This window comes from Gigantopelta aegis, chromosome 9 (assembly GCF_016097555.1).
Source record: "Gigantopelta aegis isolate Gae_Host chromosome 9, Gae_host_genome, whole genome shotgun sequence".
Classification (NCBI taxonomy): Eukaryota; Metazoa; Mollusca; class Gastropoda; order Neomphalida; family Peltospiridae; genus Gigantopelta; species Gigantopelta aegis.
Window position 1 is genome coordinate 19,736,694 of NC_054707.1, and position 17,884 is coordinate 19,754,577.

Consider the following 17,884-nt stretch of genomic DNA (forward strand, 5'->3'; position numbering starts at 1 on the left):
GGTAAAATGGGTATGGCGCCATACCCAAATATTATTGCAGATTGTTTTTAAAAGTTAACCTTTTGAAAAAATTAATTACTCTTATCATTACTATATGATTTTCACCCTATACGTAACCCATTTTCTTTCTTGGGGAAGCCCCCCATACCCCTAATGACTGTGGGGCATTCAATTCCATAGTGCCATACCCAAAAATTTATTTCTGGTAGAAACACTTAAGTACGTTCAAAATCCCCAAATTGCTTCAAATCTAAAATCGACAACTGTTAATATGAGCAAATTCCCAAGTATGTATGTCAGTATGATCTCAAGAAATGGCAGAATGTATTACGTTTACACATACATGTAGATGTTGCTGGACATATTAAATTTGTTAATTCAGTAATTAGTGTATTTGACAAAAATATATTTGTTTAATATCTAACATTACTTGTAACATTACAAAGAATTCTGAAGAAAAAAACCAAACACATACACAAAGCAACAAATAAAGGAAAATGAAACTTATTATTTCAGCTATACTACACAAAGATTTCGTCCTTATGTATGCACATTTATTATACAGACCGAGTCTTCATCTCTTCACACATACAAAACAGACTAAGTCGCCTGTTGTTGTTTTTAAAAAAATACTTTTATTTGTCATTATGCTGTTACTGAAACTTTTCAGGTGCTAAAGGTGTACCAGATGCGATTTATGCCTTTTATTAACTGTGGAATTAAATGACAAAAACATGTATGAAATGGTGAGGTCACAAAGTTCACAAAGCATAATGTTAGGAGATCTTTTCTTAGAACAGACACAACACTTAATTTAATTAACAAAATGTACAAATAAACAACAAAATCTGCAACTCAATTGTTTGCCAGCTAGTATATCTTTCCACCTTCCAATATTAAAAAAAAAAAAAAAATAAACAAAAGAAACTCATGTAACACAATAAAAAAATAAAATAATAATAAAAAAAACCCATTAAGAAATAAATACATTACTTCCTCATGTGTAATGTGTTTAAAAAAACAAACATAAAGATATAAAGGTATGTATATTACTTCCTTAATTTTCTTTTCTAGGAAAACACTTTCTTAAAGTAATAAACAAATAACCATAAATATTACTTTATACACTTGATTTTAGTACTGTTTATTCGTTATGATTACTTGAAAACAAAACAAAAATCCCAACAAATTCCTAAGGCAGTATTTCAAAAATGTATGTTCATAACTACATCTAGTAGTGTGAACATGAACGCTGTATTTTACATGTTATGTAATCAACACAGGTCAAGAAGATGTCTAGTTCCATAAAATAAAACATAAAAAGCATTTGTACTTGTTTTAAAATGTGCAAAGATGTACAATATATCTCACCTTTCAAACAATTATCACAACCTTGACCTTTAAAATATGTATATGTTGATGACTAGTGATGTTTCGTTATTCATTGTGAATGTTCATATGAAGTTTTGGTGAAAAAGCACTTATAATATCTTAAAAAAACAAAGCAAAATGCTAAATCTTAATGCAGAATGTGTGTGATATGCTAACGAGAAACATAAATATGTGTTATCCTTCATGATTTTCACTGCAGACAAAATGGTAAAATCAAGCTGAATTAATAAAAATTAAAATTAAAAAATACAAAAAAAACTTAAAAATGAAGTCCATTTTTAACATGCAATATTCACTTGATCACAGTGAATGTCAAAAAATATTTTTAACAAAAGAAAAAAAAGAAGTTCTTCAGCATTTAATGTGGATCATTTTTTTAAAGGCATACTGTCACGGATTTAAGGACCATATTTTCCTAAAAATGGATAATAAATAAAAATTACATTAATTGTTGGAAACCAAATCTAGCTATCGCATCACCTTAACTGAACCATGATGGAGTGAAATCCATGTCATCCCTCTTGGCAATTTTAGTTTTTGAACTATGGACCATTGCCATAATTCAATTATTTTTACAAAATGTCGTTAATAAATGGAGTATGGCGGTTATGAAGATGGTTGAATAAAGTACATTTAGGGACAAATCAAATTATTTTGGTTCAGGTAATAATTTGTTTGACCATTAAATAGGTCAGTGGTCTGTGACAATATGCCTTTAAACTATATGTACTAAAATAATTTATACTAAATATTGTAAAAGATAAAATTTATATTTCTAGTACATGATGTTACACCATAAAACATTTGTGCTATCTAAGGTGATTTCAGTTTTATTTGTTGGTTCACAAACATACCGGTTAGTACATTGTAATGTACAAGCAAAATATGTTATTTACGGTGGTGAATATTTGTTATGACATCAACTTCAGGATGATTTATGACATCAACATGGGGATGATGTCACTAACTTTTAGGGTTAACAGTTTAAAAAGTAAACAAGAACAACTGATCATACTGGAGGAGCCGAGAATCAATTGATATAAATGTAAGCATTGAATTTATTACGAAAATGAAACATTGTCCAGGCGAGACCCGAGGAAATTAATAATTATCATTTGCAATTTAGGCCTACAGTAGTGTATTTTAAAAATTTTCGTAGACTACATTTTCATACTACTCTATGAGTTACTTTTTAATTCTGCTGTAGAGATAATAACCAATAAATGTAACTTAATTATAAACAGTGAGTGTGTTATCCTATCCACTCAGATTTATTGACAAACTGTGCTGGTGGGTGGTTTGAAGAGGAGAGAAACCCACAACGCAACACAAATGCATTCATATAGTCATGAAATAAAAATATTTCAATAGCAATTTTACACTGAAAGCTGTCCAGCGTTCAGAAAACGAAAAATGTTACGTACTAGTTTATTTTGATGTAAAGACATTCAGAATGACATCATTCGAGTTTGACGTCATTTTCATTCAAAAAGACACCACGCCACATAGTCTTATGTCATTTGAATATCTAGTAATGGCAGACTGGAATTAAAGTTGTGTGTACAGTTTACAAAAACACATTGTATTAAGCTTGAATTTATATGATAATGAGATTATTACCCTCGTGTGTTTCGGTAATTTCCTCAGGTCTCGCCTGGACAATGTTTCGTTTTCTTAATAAATTCAATGCTTACATTAAACTCAATTGATTCTCGGCTCCGCCAGTATGATCAGATGTTCTTATTTACTTTTTAAACTGTCAACCCTAAAAGTTAGTGACGTCATCCCCAGGTTGATGTCATAACAAATATTTCCCACCATAAATAACATATTTTGCCTGTATATTACATACTCCAATTATTTGTATTACTGTTTAATTAAAAACCAATAACAAACTCATCTTTTTACTTTCTTTTGTTACGACCAAATGATACTATATAATTTTGTTCACTAGAATTTAATCTATATTTTTATTATAAACTTTTTTGTTTTTATTCTACATATGAAAATGGCACATTAGTTCATCCACAAACCAACAAATAAAATTTGTGTCACCACGTCTTAACTTAGGTAAATGCTACTACTAGACACTGCACTGTACCTACCGGTATACCTATCACAGCTTGATACATGTATGTAATACAGGAAAATAAATTAAAATAGTAATTCAGTAATATTTGTTTGGATTCCACACATATTTCTTTGGCTTTGGTCGTTTCGGCTTATCTGTCTTCTTCTCGGTGGGTATATGGATTGGTTGCCATGGTATTGGGTTGCAGTAACTAGGAGTTGGATAAGCCCCGGTGTCATGGTATTCTGCAAAACACAAAAGAGAAAAATTTTTCAACAAGCATTCTGAGTGTACTGCTAAAGCAATACATGTACCCTACTGGGCTCACATGTTTTTCGTATCTCCTAAGTTCAAGGGTCATAACTCTGTAAAAAAATTGGTAAATTTATCATTTTAAAGTTTTTGTTTAACAACACCACTATATCACATTGATTAATTAATCATCAGCTATTGGATGTCAAACATTTGTTAATTTTGACTCGTAGTCATCAGAGGAAACCCACTACATTTTTTCCATTAGCAGCAAGGGATCTTTTATATGCACTTTCCCACAGACAGGAAAACACATACAACAGCCTTTGACCAGTTGTGGTGCACTGGTTGGAACGAGAAAAAACCCAATCAGTTGAATGTAGCCACCAAGGTGGTTTGATGCTGCAATGCAAGCACCTCAGGCGAGCACTCAAGTGACTGAGCTAAATTCGACCCCCTCTTATTTCCTAAGTTCCGGGCTCAGATTTTCGAAGCTATCTTAGTGCTATGATGTCGTAAAACCATCGTAGGCAGTGACATCATAGCTTATGATGGTTTTTCGATATCGTAGTGCTAAGATTGCTCCGAAAATCTCTAGCCAAGGCCGTAAATCTGTCCAAAATGGGTAAACTGTCATGAAAGTCAAACTTGATCTGTAACTGGATATGATAAAGCTACACACATAATTTTGCTCAATATCTTGAGGCATTGAGAATTTTTTTCCCAGAAAACTGTATGTTGGACAGATGGACAGATGGACAGACAGACGGGGATGAAACCTATAGTTCCTTGCAGTTGGACCAGTAAGGGACGAAAAATTACTTCCAATGACAAATAATCAAAGAAGAAAGGGAAAAATAATTTGTTTATTGACAACCCACCACAGCATTTAATCACTGGCTTTTTAGATATAAAATGCATTGTAATTATCATATTTTGTCTATATAGAGAAGAAACCTGATAAAGAGAGAAGAAACCATAACTGGTTCAAAGACCATGGTTTGTGCTATCCTGCCTGTGGGAAGTGCAAATTAAAGATCCCTTGCTGCTAATCGGAAAGAGTAGCCCATGTAGTGGTGACAGCGGGTTTCCTCTCAAAATCTGTGTGGTCCGTAACCATATGTCTGACACCATATAACCGTAAATAAATTGTGTTGAGTGCGTCATTAAATAAAACATTTCTTTCAATAATAATAAAAACACATGTCACATATACAATCATTTAAATTTTATTTTGTCATTTGCGAGTGTATACTTGTATTTTGTTTTTTGTGATGAGCTGTAAAGCTAAAAGTCAATATACATGTAGAAAGAAGGAAGGAAATGTTTTATTTAATGACGCACTCAACACATTTTATTTACGGTTATATGGCGCCAGACATATGGTTAAGGAACACACAGATATTGAGAGAGGAAACCCGCTGTCACCACTTCATGGGCTACCCTTTTCAATTAACAGCAAACTTAAGGGATATTTTATAAGCACCATCCCACAGAGAGGACAGTACATACCACAGCCTTTATTATACCAGTTGTGGAGCAATGGCTGGAACGCGAAATAGCCTAATGAAGCCACCGACTGAGATCGATCTGAAACCGACCGCGCATCAAGCAAACGCTTTACCACTGGGCTACATCCCGCCCTAAATGTCGAAAGAACTTAATATCCAGTTTTAATATACACTTATACACAGGCCATAAGATTTCAAATGTCGAAAGAACTTAATATCCAGTTTTAATATACACTTATACACAGGCCATAAGATTTCAAATTTCATTTGAAACACTTTTTCGGTTCAGTGCCTTGTGATCATGGGAACACATTGAAAACTGTTTATTATTTTCGTTGAATAGCTGTACTTGATATAATATTCATGGGAAATTTCGGTTCCATCATTTTACCGAGGGCCTGAATTACAATACAACTAGAACCAACATGCATGTAGCATCAGTCATCTATTAGCTTATAAATATCACTACACGTACCATGATGTCAGCGAGCAGGACCAAAAGGGCACCCTCAAGCCATTTCGACTGAATAACACATTAATCCATACATACACCTGATTGGGGTGTACTCTAGAGGACCAAACACTGCACAGTATTACCTCTCTATACATGTGCACGTATACGTTTGCCAAACTCAAACAATGTCTGCTACACCGGAATCAAACGGAAATTGCTGCAATCAATCCCCACCCATTAGTACCAATCAGTGTATACACACAGAACGCTGCCTGCAGAAATTCCATAATCGATTACAAAATCATTATTTGTAAGGACAATGCGATGATGGGAATCACAGTAATTCTATGGCAACGGAACATTTTCTGTTTTGTCAATAGATATTTCTATGGTTACTGATGAATTCTATAATTTTACCAAGGAAAGCCGGCTTTTGTTGTATGATACAGGTACACGCATGTGGAAGGATTTCATCCAAGTGATATTCAGTCTGGTGGTTTATGTTAAGGATTGAAACATCAAAAACAGGTGAGTTATAATGTTTTGGACATACAGAACAGAAATTACAGAAGTGTATGCTTGATTACATGCATATATTAATTTCATGACTTTGGGACTATAGATTATTGATAGTTATAATGAGATATACATTTACAAGTGCAAAGTATATTTCTCCAAATGAAATGAATGTTTAAAAGTTAAAGTTTGCTTTGTTTAAAGAGACATACCCTAGTTTTTAAACACTAACGTATATTTTTGACTATTATAACCATTTTTGATAACTTAAATCATACTTTACTTAGATTTTATTGTTTAGATTATCAATTTCAGTACATTCGAAGTGTTTTTGGTCATCCTGGTGTTTTTAATATCACAAAATGCATTTCTTATATTTTTAAAAATGCACGTGCATCTGAGAAGTAACAGTTATGGAGTCGAGGTTTAGTCTATTTTTAGAGGGTATTTTACCATTTTAAAGCCACAGACTCATGTTTCACTCAATTGTTACTTTATCCAAAATGTGTTACAGGTTTGTAGATTAACTAAACTTAGTGTTAATTTTCACGGGTTGAAACTAGGGTCTGTCCCTTTAATGGTTAACTTTATAATAAAGTAAAGTTAAAACCAGAGCAAAAAAGGTTTAGCCAACTTGTACATGCAGTTAAATATTAGGAGATGACATTATGTATGTTTTCACTTCAAATGAAGGCTATTTCAATTTTTTAAAAATTATTGAAAATCCTGCATTAATTTTTTTTTTCTGCTAAAAGGAAAAAGGACTAAGAGTTAACTCTCTTGAATTGTGACATACATGTACTTTGTATTATTTTCTCTTGAATTGTGATGTAATTTGTTTGATTTGTTTTCGAGTACTGAAAACATTAGAATGACATCACGTACATGTATAAGGCGTCCTTGTTTTTGGATAAAGTTTAGAACATTTAGCACAGGTGTTTTGTAAGACAAAAATAGGAATAACAAATTTTACTTGTTATTGGGAATACAAAGTATAGAGAAAAATAAAGTTAACCTTTAATGATACTACTTGAGCAAATTGATTTATTATGTCACACAGTTCTCTTCAGTAGGTGTTTTAATTAAGGATTGTCTGTTATTTCTTTTAGGTTCATCCGGGTATACATATTAATAAAACACAAACAAAATTGATAATGCTCAATAATACAAAGTACCAATATAAACTGAATATAACATTCCCTAACGATATAATTTTTAAGTTCATCAAGAAATGAACAAACTTAGACTAAGCCCACAGCTACAGCAGCTGGGAAATAGCAGGTGTGTGTGTCACATATAGCCACAAGAGATGAGCACATGTCGCGGTTGGAGAGACAAGGACTAGGATGTGAAGGTGGACAGTGAAAGAAGTTGAAAGAAAGGAGGAACTGATTGATCAGTGAGAAATGAGATTAAAATCAAAGGAAAGAAAAGAAAGGGGGCAGTGGGATAAAAAAAAAAAAAAAAAAAAAAATGGAAAGAAAGAAAGAAGGAAAACCTGTATTGCTATGGCTGTACCAATCAGATGCCATTTAAACATTAATGAATATAAAAATGTTTTAATTAAGTAACACTGATCTCTACATTTCAGTGCTGCTAGCTCCACACTACAAGACTCAAGATGACGTTTGAGGATAATGACATCTACCAGGCTATCCTCGACAATGACACCGAACAGCTGGAGGTCCTCCTCGAGTGCCACGACATCAACCACCGCGGTTACGACGGCTCGTCTTTCCTGCACGTCGCCATCGACCATGGCGCCAACAGCGACATCGTCAGGCTTCTGCTGCACAAGATTGACATCAGCTTCAGGGATGAGAATGGGGACACAGCCCTTGACATGGCCATCACCCGGGAGGCGAGCCAGATCCAGTGGCTCATTCTCGACCACATTGGCAGTCTGGTGATCGAAGGGAACAGGACCATGATGGAATATCTGCTGCAGCAAGGGTGGGACGCTTGGCCAGTTGATGTTCATGAAGTGAAGGAGGTCGGAAAAGACATGCAGAGGTTTTTCAGAGATCTGCCAATCATACGGGTACGTGCATATTGTTTGTAATTTCACACTTTATTTTTATAAATGTGTATAAGAAAAACACTCTCATAAGTAAAGTAAAAGCAGAGAAATGATAATTAAAAAAATCTGAAATGAACAATCATATTAATATATTAAAAAAATTGTCTTTAATTAATGCATCTCTTAATATGTTTCAAAGATTATATAAAAGAATAACATTATTATGACTGCAAAATGGATGTTCTTTCTGTATACATGACTCGGGTGGCTATAATATAAAATTTGACAAAATTCTCACAAATTTTTTATCAATGGTGATTTTGAATGACAAGGTCCACTTGTTCAAAAATTAGGTACGATACTTTAATCAGTGGTCTTGAAACAGATATTTTCAAAACCAAATATTGAAAACCAAATTTATAGCATATTCACATTTTTTAAAAGAACAATCAAACTGTATTTTGTATCGACACAAAAGATTTAAATTTAAAAGGGAAATATTAGACTACTTCATGATTAGCTTTACTATGCTTTTCAACAAAGCTCTGATTAACTCATTAAAGGGACAGACCCTAGTTTCAACTCATGAAAATGCACACTAAGTTTAGTTAATCTACAAACCTGTAACACATTTGGATAAAGTTATAACTGAGTGAAACATGAGTCTGTAACTTTGAAATGGTTAAACACCCTCTAAAAATAGACTAAAACTCGACTCCATAACTGTTAGTTCTCAGATGCACATGCGTGTTTAAAAAATATAAGAAATGCATTTTGTGATATTAAAAACACCAGGATGACCAAAAACAATTCGAATGTACTGAAATTGATAATCTAAACAATAAAATCTAAGTAAAGTATGATTTAAGTTATCAAAAATGGTTATAATAGTCAAAAATATACGTTAGTGTTTAAAAACTAGGGTATGTCTCTTTAAACAAAACAAAACGGCTCTAATAGTCAAAACTACATGTATGCCTTAGTGTTTAAAAACTAGGGTATGTCCCTTTAATTATATATAATCAATTTACAAAATCTGTGAAATTAATTATAAAGGCTTTTTTTTATATATATTTTTAAATCACTGCAGAAAAAAATCTATGGAGTACATCACTGTATTGAAGAAAAAAGCCTGGAACATCTGAGGAACATCCTCACGAGTCAACAACTAGCTGTAACACGAGACCATACAGGATTACCTCCCCTGCAGAAGGCTGTTGTCTTCCAGCAATTTAGTATTGCAGAATACATCATAAGAGAGTTCCCCACCACAGTCAGTGTAGTGGACAATGTAAGGGCAGACCACTAAATGATAGCAGGGAGATTAATTAATTTATTTATTCATTTATATTTCATTTTTTATTATTTTTGTTGTTGTTTTGCTTATCCATTGAATTAAAATAAAATTTTATTTTAACAAAGTATGTACAGAATAAAAAGATGAAGCAGGTCCATTAGATATAGAATCTTCTAGTTTAAAGTTAAAAGTTTGTTTTGTTTAACAACAACACTAGAACACACTGATCTATTAAATATCAGCTACTGGATGTCAAACAAGTGATAATTTTCACTTATAGTCCTAGAGAAAACCTACAACACTAGAACACACTGATCTATTAAATATCAGCTATTGGATGTCAAACAAGTGATAATTTTCACTTATAGTCCTAGAGAAAACCTACAACATTTCTCCATTAGCAGCAACAGATCTTTTAAATGCACTTACCCACAGACAAGACAGCACATACAACACTTTGTTAAACCAGTCATGATGCACTAGTTGGAATGGGGGGAAAACCCAGTCAGAAAATTAAATCCACCAAGGGGGTTTGATTCTTCGACCCAAGTACCCCAGGAAAGCACTTACCACATGAGCTAGATCCTGCCCCTGTCTAAACTAAATGCAACACACATTTTCAGACTCTAGTTTCAGCATGTAAAAATGGACACTAAGTTTGTAACACAGTTTTGTATACAGTTATAACAGAAAGAAAGAAATGTTTTATTTAACGACACACTCAACACATTTTATTTACGGTTATATGGCATCAGACATATGGTTAAGGACCACACAGATCTTGAGAGGAAACCCGCTGTCGCCACTACATGGGCTACTCTTTCCTATTAGCAGCTAGGGATCTTTTATTTACGCTTCCCACAGGCAGGATAGCACAAACCATGGCCTTTGTTGAACCAGTTATGGATCACTGGTCGGTGCACTTACCCATTGAGCCTTGTGGAGCACTCACTCAGGGTTTGGAGTCAGTATCTGGATTAAAAATCCCATGCCTCGACTGCGATCCGAACCCAGTAGCTATCAGCCTGTAGACTGATGGCCTAACCACGATACCACCGAGGCCGGTAGGTTATAACAGAGAAAAGTTTAAGTCTGTGATGTTTAAACAGGGAAATGTTGTCTGAAAATACCCAGAGCTTATTTCAATAACCATTACATTTTAGATGAAGGTGTGTTTTTAAAGTGATGAAAAATGCATCTTGGGATATTACAAAAACCTTGATGACCAGAACCACTTCAGGTGTAGAAAAATTGATATAATAATTGAATACTGAAAAACATGTTGTAGTGTTTAAAAACTAGGGTCCGTCACTTCAAGTAATGCTTAGTGTTATTTATTACCTTCTTGACATTGTCAACCATTTTTAGCAAACATCTCATAAAATCTAACATAAATGCAGTCAAAGAAATTACTCATTAATTAGTTAACAATTGTACTTTCTTCCAGATGGGACGAACCGCCCTGCATTATGCCGCCTGTTGTCCTAATGAGAATTTCTTTACAATTCTAAAGAAAGCTGGTGCAGATAACAAGATAAAAGATCTGGTTTGTAATAAGAAAATCCACTGTGTAAAAATAAACAAATGTAAAAAGAAAAAACCCACAAAAAAAGAAAAAGAAAAACCCACCACATTTCTAGATGAGATAGTTCACCTGAATCAGGCAATTAAGGTGGGCAGCTAGAAATGGTGATTTCATGAAGCACAGGCTGGTTAAAGAAATGATACCCAAGTTATTGAACCAAAAGTGAAATTGCTTATTTTTCTTTTCAATTTATTTCTGTGCTTATATCCAATTAAGGTTTAAGCACACTGTCCTGGGCACACACCTCAGCTATCTGGGCCATCTGTCCAGGACAGTGGGTTAGTTGTTAGTGGTTAGTGAGAGAGAAGAGGGTGTATGGTCTTACACCTACCCATTGATTCATTAAAACTTGCTCCGAGTGGGTGCCAGTACCGGGCTGTGAATCCAGTACCTACCAGTCTTATGTCTGATGGCTCAACCACGACACCACCGAGGTCAGTGAAACTGCATAAATTCACCATATATAGTATTTAAAGGGAGATAATTCACTGAAAGAAAGCACATTTATTTTAACAACAACACTAGATTCATTTATCATCGGTAGTAAGATAGATAATTCTGGCATGGATAATTCATTGAAGGACAGTTATTTAGCTTTGAAGGAAATGTTTTCTTTAACAATGTACTCAACACATTTTATTTATGGTTATATGGCATCGGACATATGGTTAAGGACCACACAGATATTTAGCTTTGAAGCTATTATTTTTCCACTGACACATTGTGCAATCTGATTTATTCTAAAACTTACCAATAATATCCACATCAAAAACCCATTTGATATTGTGGTTTATTTAATGGGCTATCCTTAAACAAATAAAAAGGTCAATTGATTTTTTTTTTTTAAAGGATGACCAAATTGAAGAAGTACCACCTGCAACCTCCCACCCACCCAAAAAAATGAAAATAATAAAACTTAAAATAAAATTAAAAAATGTAAAGAAATTGAGCCAATGCACAAATACATGTAAATTACTGAATCATTGCATCATTCTTAATGTATTTTATTACTTTGTGTTGAACTAACAGACGGGCACCACCCCAGAGATATTCAGGAACAACCCTGGACTGTTTGTTCTCACAGATGTTCAACACCACATAGAGACACTCCAACAAACTCTCCCTGCAGGACTCCAGTTCCGGCTTTCAACTCTCGACATAATACAGCCCGACAACGACAACAAGACCATTACACAGTCAAAACACCAAACAAGTTCCACATCTAACTTACCAGCCACCATTAATATTCACAGAAAGAAAAGCGTATTCAACCAATCAGCTGCTTCGAGTGGACAAGCTAACCAATCAACTGATCCCACTCAAGGTCCAGTCAACAAAACAGATGAAGAACACGGCGAACCTAAACTGTTTGAGGATGCACAGCTCTATGAAGCAGTTGTCATGAACGATATGGTTTTTGTGGAACATCTACTTAGAAATGGCCATGTTACACACCTAAGAAGTTTGGAAGGTTGGAGTTATCTCCACCTGGCAGTGATGCACAGTGCAGACGAAATTATTCTGCAACAGTTAATAAACAAAGTGGATGTGTCTGTACATGATATTGATGGGAACACTGCCGTAGATTTGTTGCTATCACAGTCTTGGAAATCTAAGAAAATGGAGATTATACAAAAAGCAATGCTGGAATGGGTTGCTCGTGGTGATGTTGCACAGCTTAAAAGACTTGCAATGAATGGTTGGTATTTGTGGCCACCACTTAATGTGATAAATTCTAGCTACACCATTCTGAAAACAATAAAGCTATTTCTGATGAATGTCAAGTATGCTCAGGTAAGCAAAATAAAATATCAGAGAGAAATAATATTTGAAAAGTTCAATTCTAAAATGCCATATAGACCAAGAGGCAATTGCATTCAAAATAAACAAAGTGCTCTCTGATAATCAACTTTACACAAATTTCTTGTTTTCCATTTGAAAGCATTTTACAACTACAGTGACAATCCTCTAAACTGGACACCCTCGGGTTAGCAGCAAGGGATCTTTTATTTGCGCTTCCCACAGGCAGCATAGCACAAACCATGGCCTTTGTTGAACCAGTTATGGATCACTGGTCGGTGCAAGTGGTTTACACCTACCCATTGAGCCTTGCGGAGCAGTCACTCAGGGTTTGGAGTCGGTATCTGGATTAAAAATCCCATGTCTAGACTGGGATCCGAACCCAGTACCTACTAGCCTGTAGACCGCCACCGACGCTGGTAAAATGATAGTAAAGTAAAAATATTAGATGTTATAATTGGTTAAAGAACTGCTTCTCATTTTTAGCATGTGCTTCCAAATTAAAATGTAAAAAACTGAGAATATTGCGTCCCTTTTCAAAAAAATTAATTTGGAGCCTTGATATAATTATATTTCCCAGAATACAGTGGACAGACTTCACGAATTGGTTACAAGAGATGACTTAACTGAACTACAAGACACCATCTTGCAGTACAGCAAATCCGAGTCATCCAATCACGTTCTAGGAAAGGACGACATCGTCAAAACATGTGACAAATCTGGAATTCCACTTTTCATCAAATCAGTCATTCTTAACAGCAAGAAATGCTTCAACTACCTCTTAGACAACTACCCGCAGATTGCCCACAGTGTCGACAATGTAAGTACATGGCACTGCACTATCCCTACTTGCATTCCCACAATTTTTTGGTATACATGTATATTATAAGGTATTCATTCTCATGGACCGTGAAAGTCGTTTTTAATTATAGTCGTATTTGCATGCAGTCAGCTTTTAACTTCAGGCACCGCGAAGCAGGGAGTCGGAGGGGGGGGGGGGGGGGGGGGGAGAGAACACCTCTACCTCCCAATAATTCTTGAATAAAAAATATTATTGGTAGTAAATCTTGTGGCATATCCCTGAACCCCCCTTAGAAAGTCAAGACACTTTGCACCCTCAATTTCAGTCAGCCCCACAATGGTTACTTGCTTCCGTGGTGCCTGAACTTATATTTCTAATATCTTTAATTTATAATTTAAAAAGACCAAAGAGAAAAGTTATGCAACTTTTGAAAATCTGACAAACATTTTAGTCTCCAAACAATAGCATTGACAATATTTAATACCTTTGTATAAATGATTTGTTAATGGCAATGGTGCAAATTAATAGTTAGAAAATATATATTTTATTGTATCACAGGATATGTACATTAGCTAGTTATAACCTTCTGATATATTGATAACATTTAAATCACAGACATTATAAATTATTCTTTTAAAAACAGTTATTCCCCACACCCAATGTTATGTAAAATTAATATTTACAGGATCTTTTACTTCATATTGGCTGGCATGTCCTGAACCATTAAACAAAATATATACACCATTCCCTGCTACAAAGAAGGAAATGGTTTATTGAATGACACACTCAACACATTTTATATACAGTTATATGGCGTCAGACATATGGTTAAGGACCACACAGATATTGAGGAAGGAAACCCGCTGGCGCCACTTCATGTGCTACTCTTTTCAATTAGCAGCAAGGGATCTTTTATATGCATCATCCCATAAACAGAATAGCACATACCACAGCCTTTGATGTACCAGTCGGTGGTGCATTGGCTGGAGCGAGAAATAGCCAAATGGGCCCACTGAAGGGGATCGATCCCAAACCGACCGTGCATCAAGCGAGTGCTTTTACCACTGGGCTACATCTCGCCCCACCCTGTTAAAAGGTCTACCTCTTATCCAACCTTAACCACTTTTAGCACCAGTATTTTAGTCAAGAAAGTGTTAATAGTCCACCGAAGTTCTACAAAAGACAACTTGGCAAAGTATAAACATTGCATGTACACAACAGTAAATACGCCCAAAAACCCACACACACAATAAATTAACAACAATATTACAAGTCATATGTACTAATACACACAGATACTTGAAACTGTATTAAATACTTCTTTTTGTATGTCTTTCTGCAGAACTGCAAAAAAATATGATTTACATATCTTATTTTATTTGTACATGTATTTTCATACATGTACCTATATAATTATGTATGTATATTTTGGAAGGTGTTTTTTGTTAATGTTTTTTGTCTTTCTGCAGAACTGCAAAAAAATATGATTTACATATCTTATTTTATTTGTACATGTATTTTCATACATGTACCTATATAATTATGTATGTATATTTTGGAAGGTGTTTTTTGTTAATGTTTTTTTTCTTGTGTTTTATTTTGCTTGAAAGATGGTCCGAACTGCCTTGCACTACTGCACCGACGTGAACAACATGATGTACAAAAGACTTATCGAGTCTGGAGTCGATCAAAGCTGTCTTGACCTGGTTAGTACACCATACTCAGTGACTATAAATGCAGTTAGACCATTTGTAAATTCTGAATACACTGTGTAGTTGCATATATTTAATAACAGACTCATACATATATATATATATGTGTGTATTTATCCTGCAACCGTTTCTACTGACAGAATATGATGACGGATAAAGCAAAGTCATATCCGTACAGTAGAAGGATATGACTTTTACGCATGTGACTTAACACACATAGCTACATTACAAAATCGTTCATTTGACCTCTAGGTCATTGTACAACATAGCTGAAATAACAGAAATAATAGCTTTTTCCCATAACATTTGTGGTCTGCAGAATAAAGATAATAACTAGTTAATGCTGAATGACAAATTCTGCTCAGCAAGCTTCACGGAATTTCCCATTCTTACCTTCACAGAATAAAGCCGATATCCTACGTCATTAACAAAAGTATAAATTATTATTTGATTGGCTAAACCAGTTTAAATCAATAAAGAAATAGTAAAGCAAGTTATAAAAACTCAAAGGATAGGTGTAAAACCACTATGCCAATTAACAACCTGCTCTCCTGAACACACAGTGACACCCAAAAAAGTTGGTGTCTGCCCAGGACAGCATGCTTGAACTTCAACTAGATATATGCCTGAAAACAAATTAAAATGAAATGAAATTTAATTTGTTCTATTAATCATTACTTGCTAGCAAAATATGACCAATTCAAGTTGCATTACAAAGTAAAACCAATTTTTTTTTTTTTTTTAAATACAAAGTTACCTCCCTTATACCATATTACCAAGTAGTTATAATAAATTATGCTTGTTGATGCATTATTAAATAATGCATCTTTATTCAAAAGCTGGCAACAATATATTTAATCCATATTAATACTTAGTATTTACACGATGTCATGACACATTGTTAAAAACATATAAATCTTTGAATTGTGAAACAAAGTCGAAAAAAAGCAAAACAAAAACAAAATCTGGAAAAAGAAATGCAATTAATTTCCCTGTGATAATTTGTCGAATAACTGTAACAAAATAGAGTTAATTATTTTGTTATATTTCAGTGGGGTATGGCTGCCACAGACTATCTGAAAAATCCACATGTGCTGTGTCTGGATAGGATGAGTCTGCGACTACGAGACGGTAGTCATGACAACCACATGGACAAATATAATCAACCCTGGCCTCTGTACCTAATGAATATTATTAACAGTGAGAACATGATTTAACTTTCTTTGTAATCCAGGGGCGGGACGGTACAGTGTTCGCTCAACGTACGGTCATTGTGGGATCAATCCCCGTCGGTGGGCCCATTGGGCTATTTCTCGTTCCAGCCAGTGCACCACGACTGGTATATTAAAGGCAGTGTTATATTCTATCCTGTCTGTGGGATGGTGCATATAAAAGATCCCTTGCTGCTAATCGAAAAGAGTAGCTCATGAAGTGGTGACAGTGGGTTCCCTCTCTCAATATCTGTGTGGTCTTGACACCATATAACCGTATATAAAATGTGTTGAGTGCGTCGTTAAATAAAACATGTCTCATCTTCTTTGTAATCCAATTACTGAATTAATGTCACAGGATCAACTATTTAATTTAATTATATTTATTTTCCAAATTTGTACAATTAAGGTTGAAGCACACTGTTCTGGACACACACCTCAACTATTTAGACTGTGTCCTAAACAGTGGATTAATGGTTAGTTGTTGGTTATTGTGTATTATCCCAGACAAGACAGCACATACCACTGCTTTTGATATACCAGGTGGAGGGGTGAACTGGCTGGAATGGGAAAAAAACTTCATGGTGATTAGTAATGTTTTGAGGCTACTTCCCCAGGCAAATGGATGGAAATACACATGTATTTCTTAATTTCTACACCTGGAGCATCCCACTTCCAAACTGTTTAAGAGGCCATTCAACAATTAGCATGATACAATCTGACATACCCCCCTATTTTGTAATGCTTAAATTACTCACCTAAAATTATGATAATGGTCATCAACAGCCACACCCAAACCCACATCAAACTTGTATGTGGGGGGGGTGTGTGTTTGCGATGAATGTGTATATACCTCCCCCCACCAATTACCAAAAGTCCAGATTTATTCTATCAAATTCAGATAACATTAGGTAAACTTTTTTTCTTTGGCATTTATTCTTATTCAGTCTTAAACATTGTTGGTCAAATCATAAGGAATTTGCATCCCCCCCCCCCCCCCATTAAAAATCATGCATACTACAGGCCTGCACATGCACCCAATCCCCTTGACAGTTACATAATCAGGCCCGTATCATGCCTCACCATAAGACCCCCCCCCCCCCCCCCGATCCTGGCTACAGGCCTGATAATCTGACCACAGTTATTGAGTTTTGAAATTTTTGTTCCTTTGATAATAATAATAATATTAATAATAATAATAATAGAACAATAACTGGCTTCAATTATTTTATGAATACAAAAGCAACATTTGTTTTGAAAA

The 17,884-nt window shown here is 34.6% G+C and overlaps 1 protein-coding gene across 1 annotated transcript in view; it reads right to left on the bottom strand.

The window, feature by feature from the left end:
* Nucleotides 1-3,158: 3,158 nt before the first annotated feature.
* The window catches only part of LOC121380930 (coiled-coil domain-containing protein 34-like), a 43,709-nt gene continuing 28,983 nt past the window's right edge, over nucleotides 3,159-17,884 (bottom strand). The window contains exon 4 of the mRNA XM_041509971.1: nucleotides 3,159-3,708. Coding sequence (XP_041365905.1) covers nucleotides 3,560-3,708 — 149 coding nt within the window. The 3' untranslated portion in view covers nucleotides 3,159-3,559. The remainder of the gene's footprint in view (nucleotides 3,709-17,884) is intronic.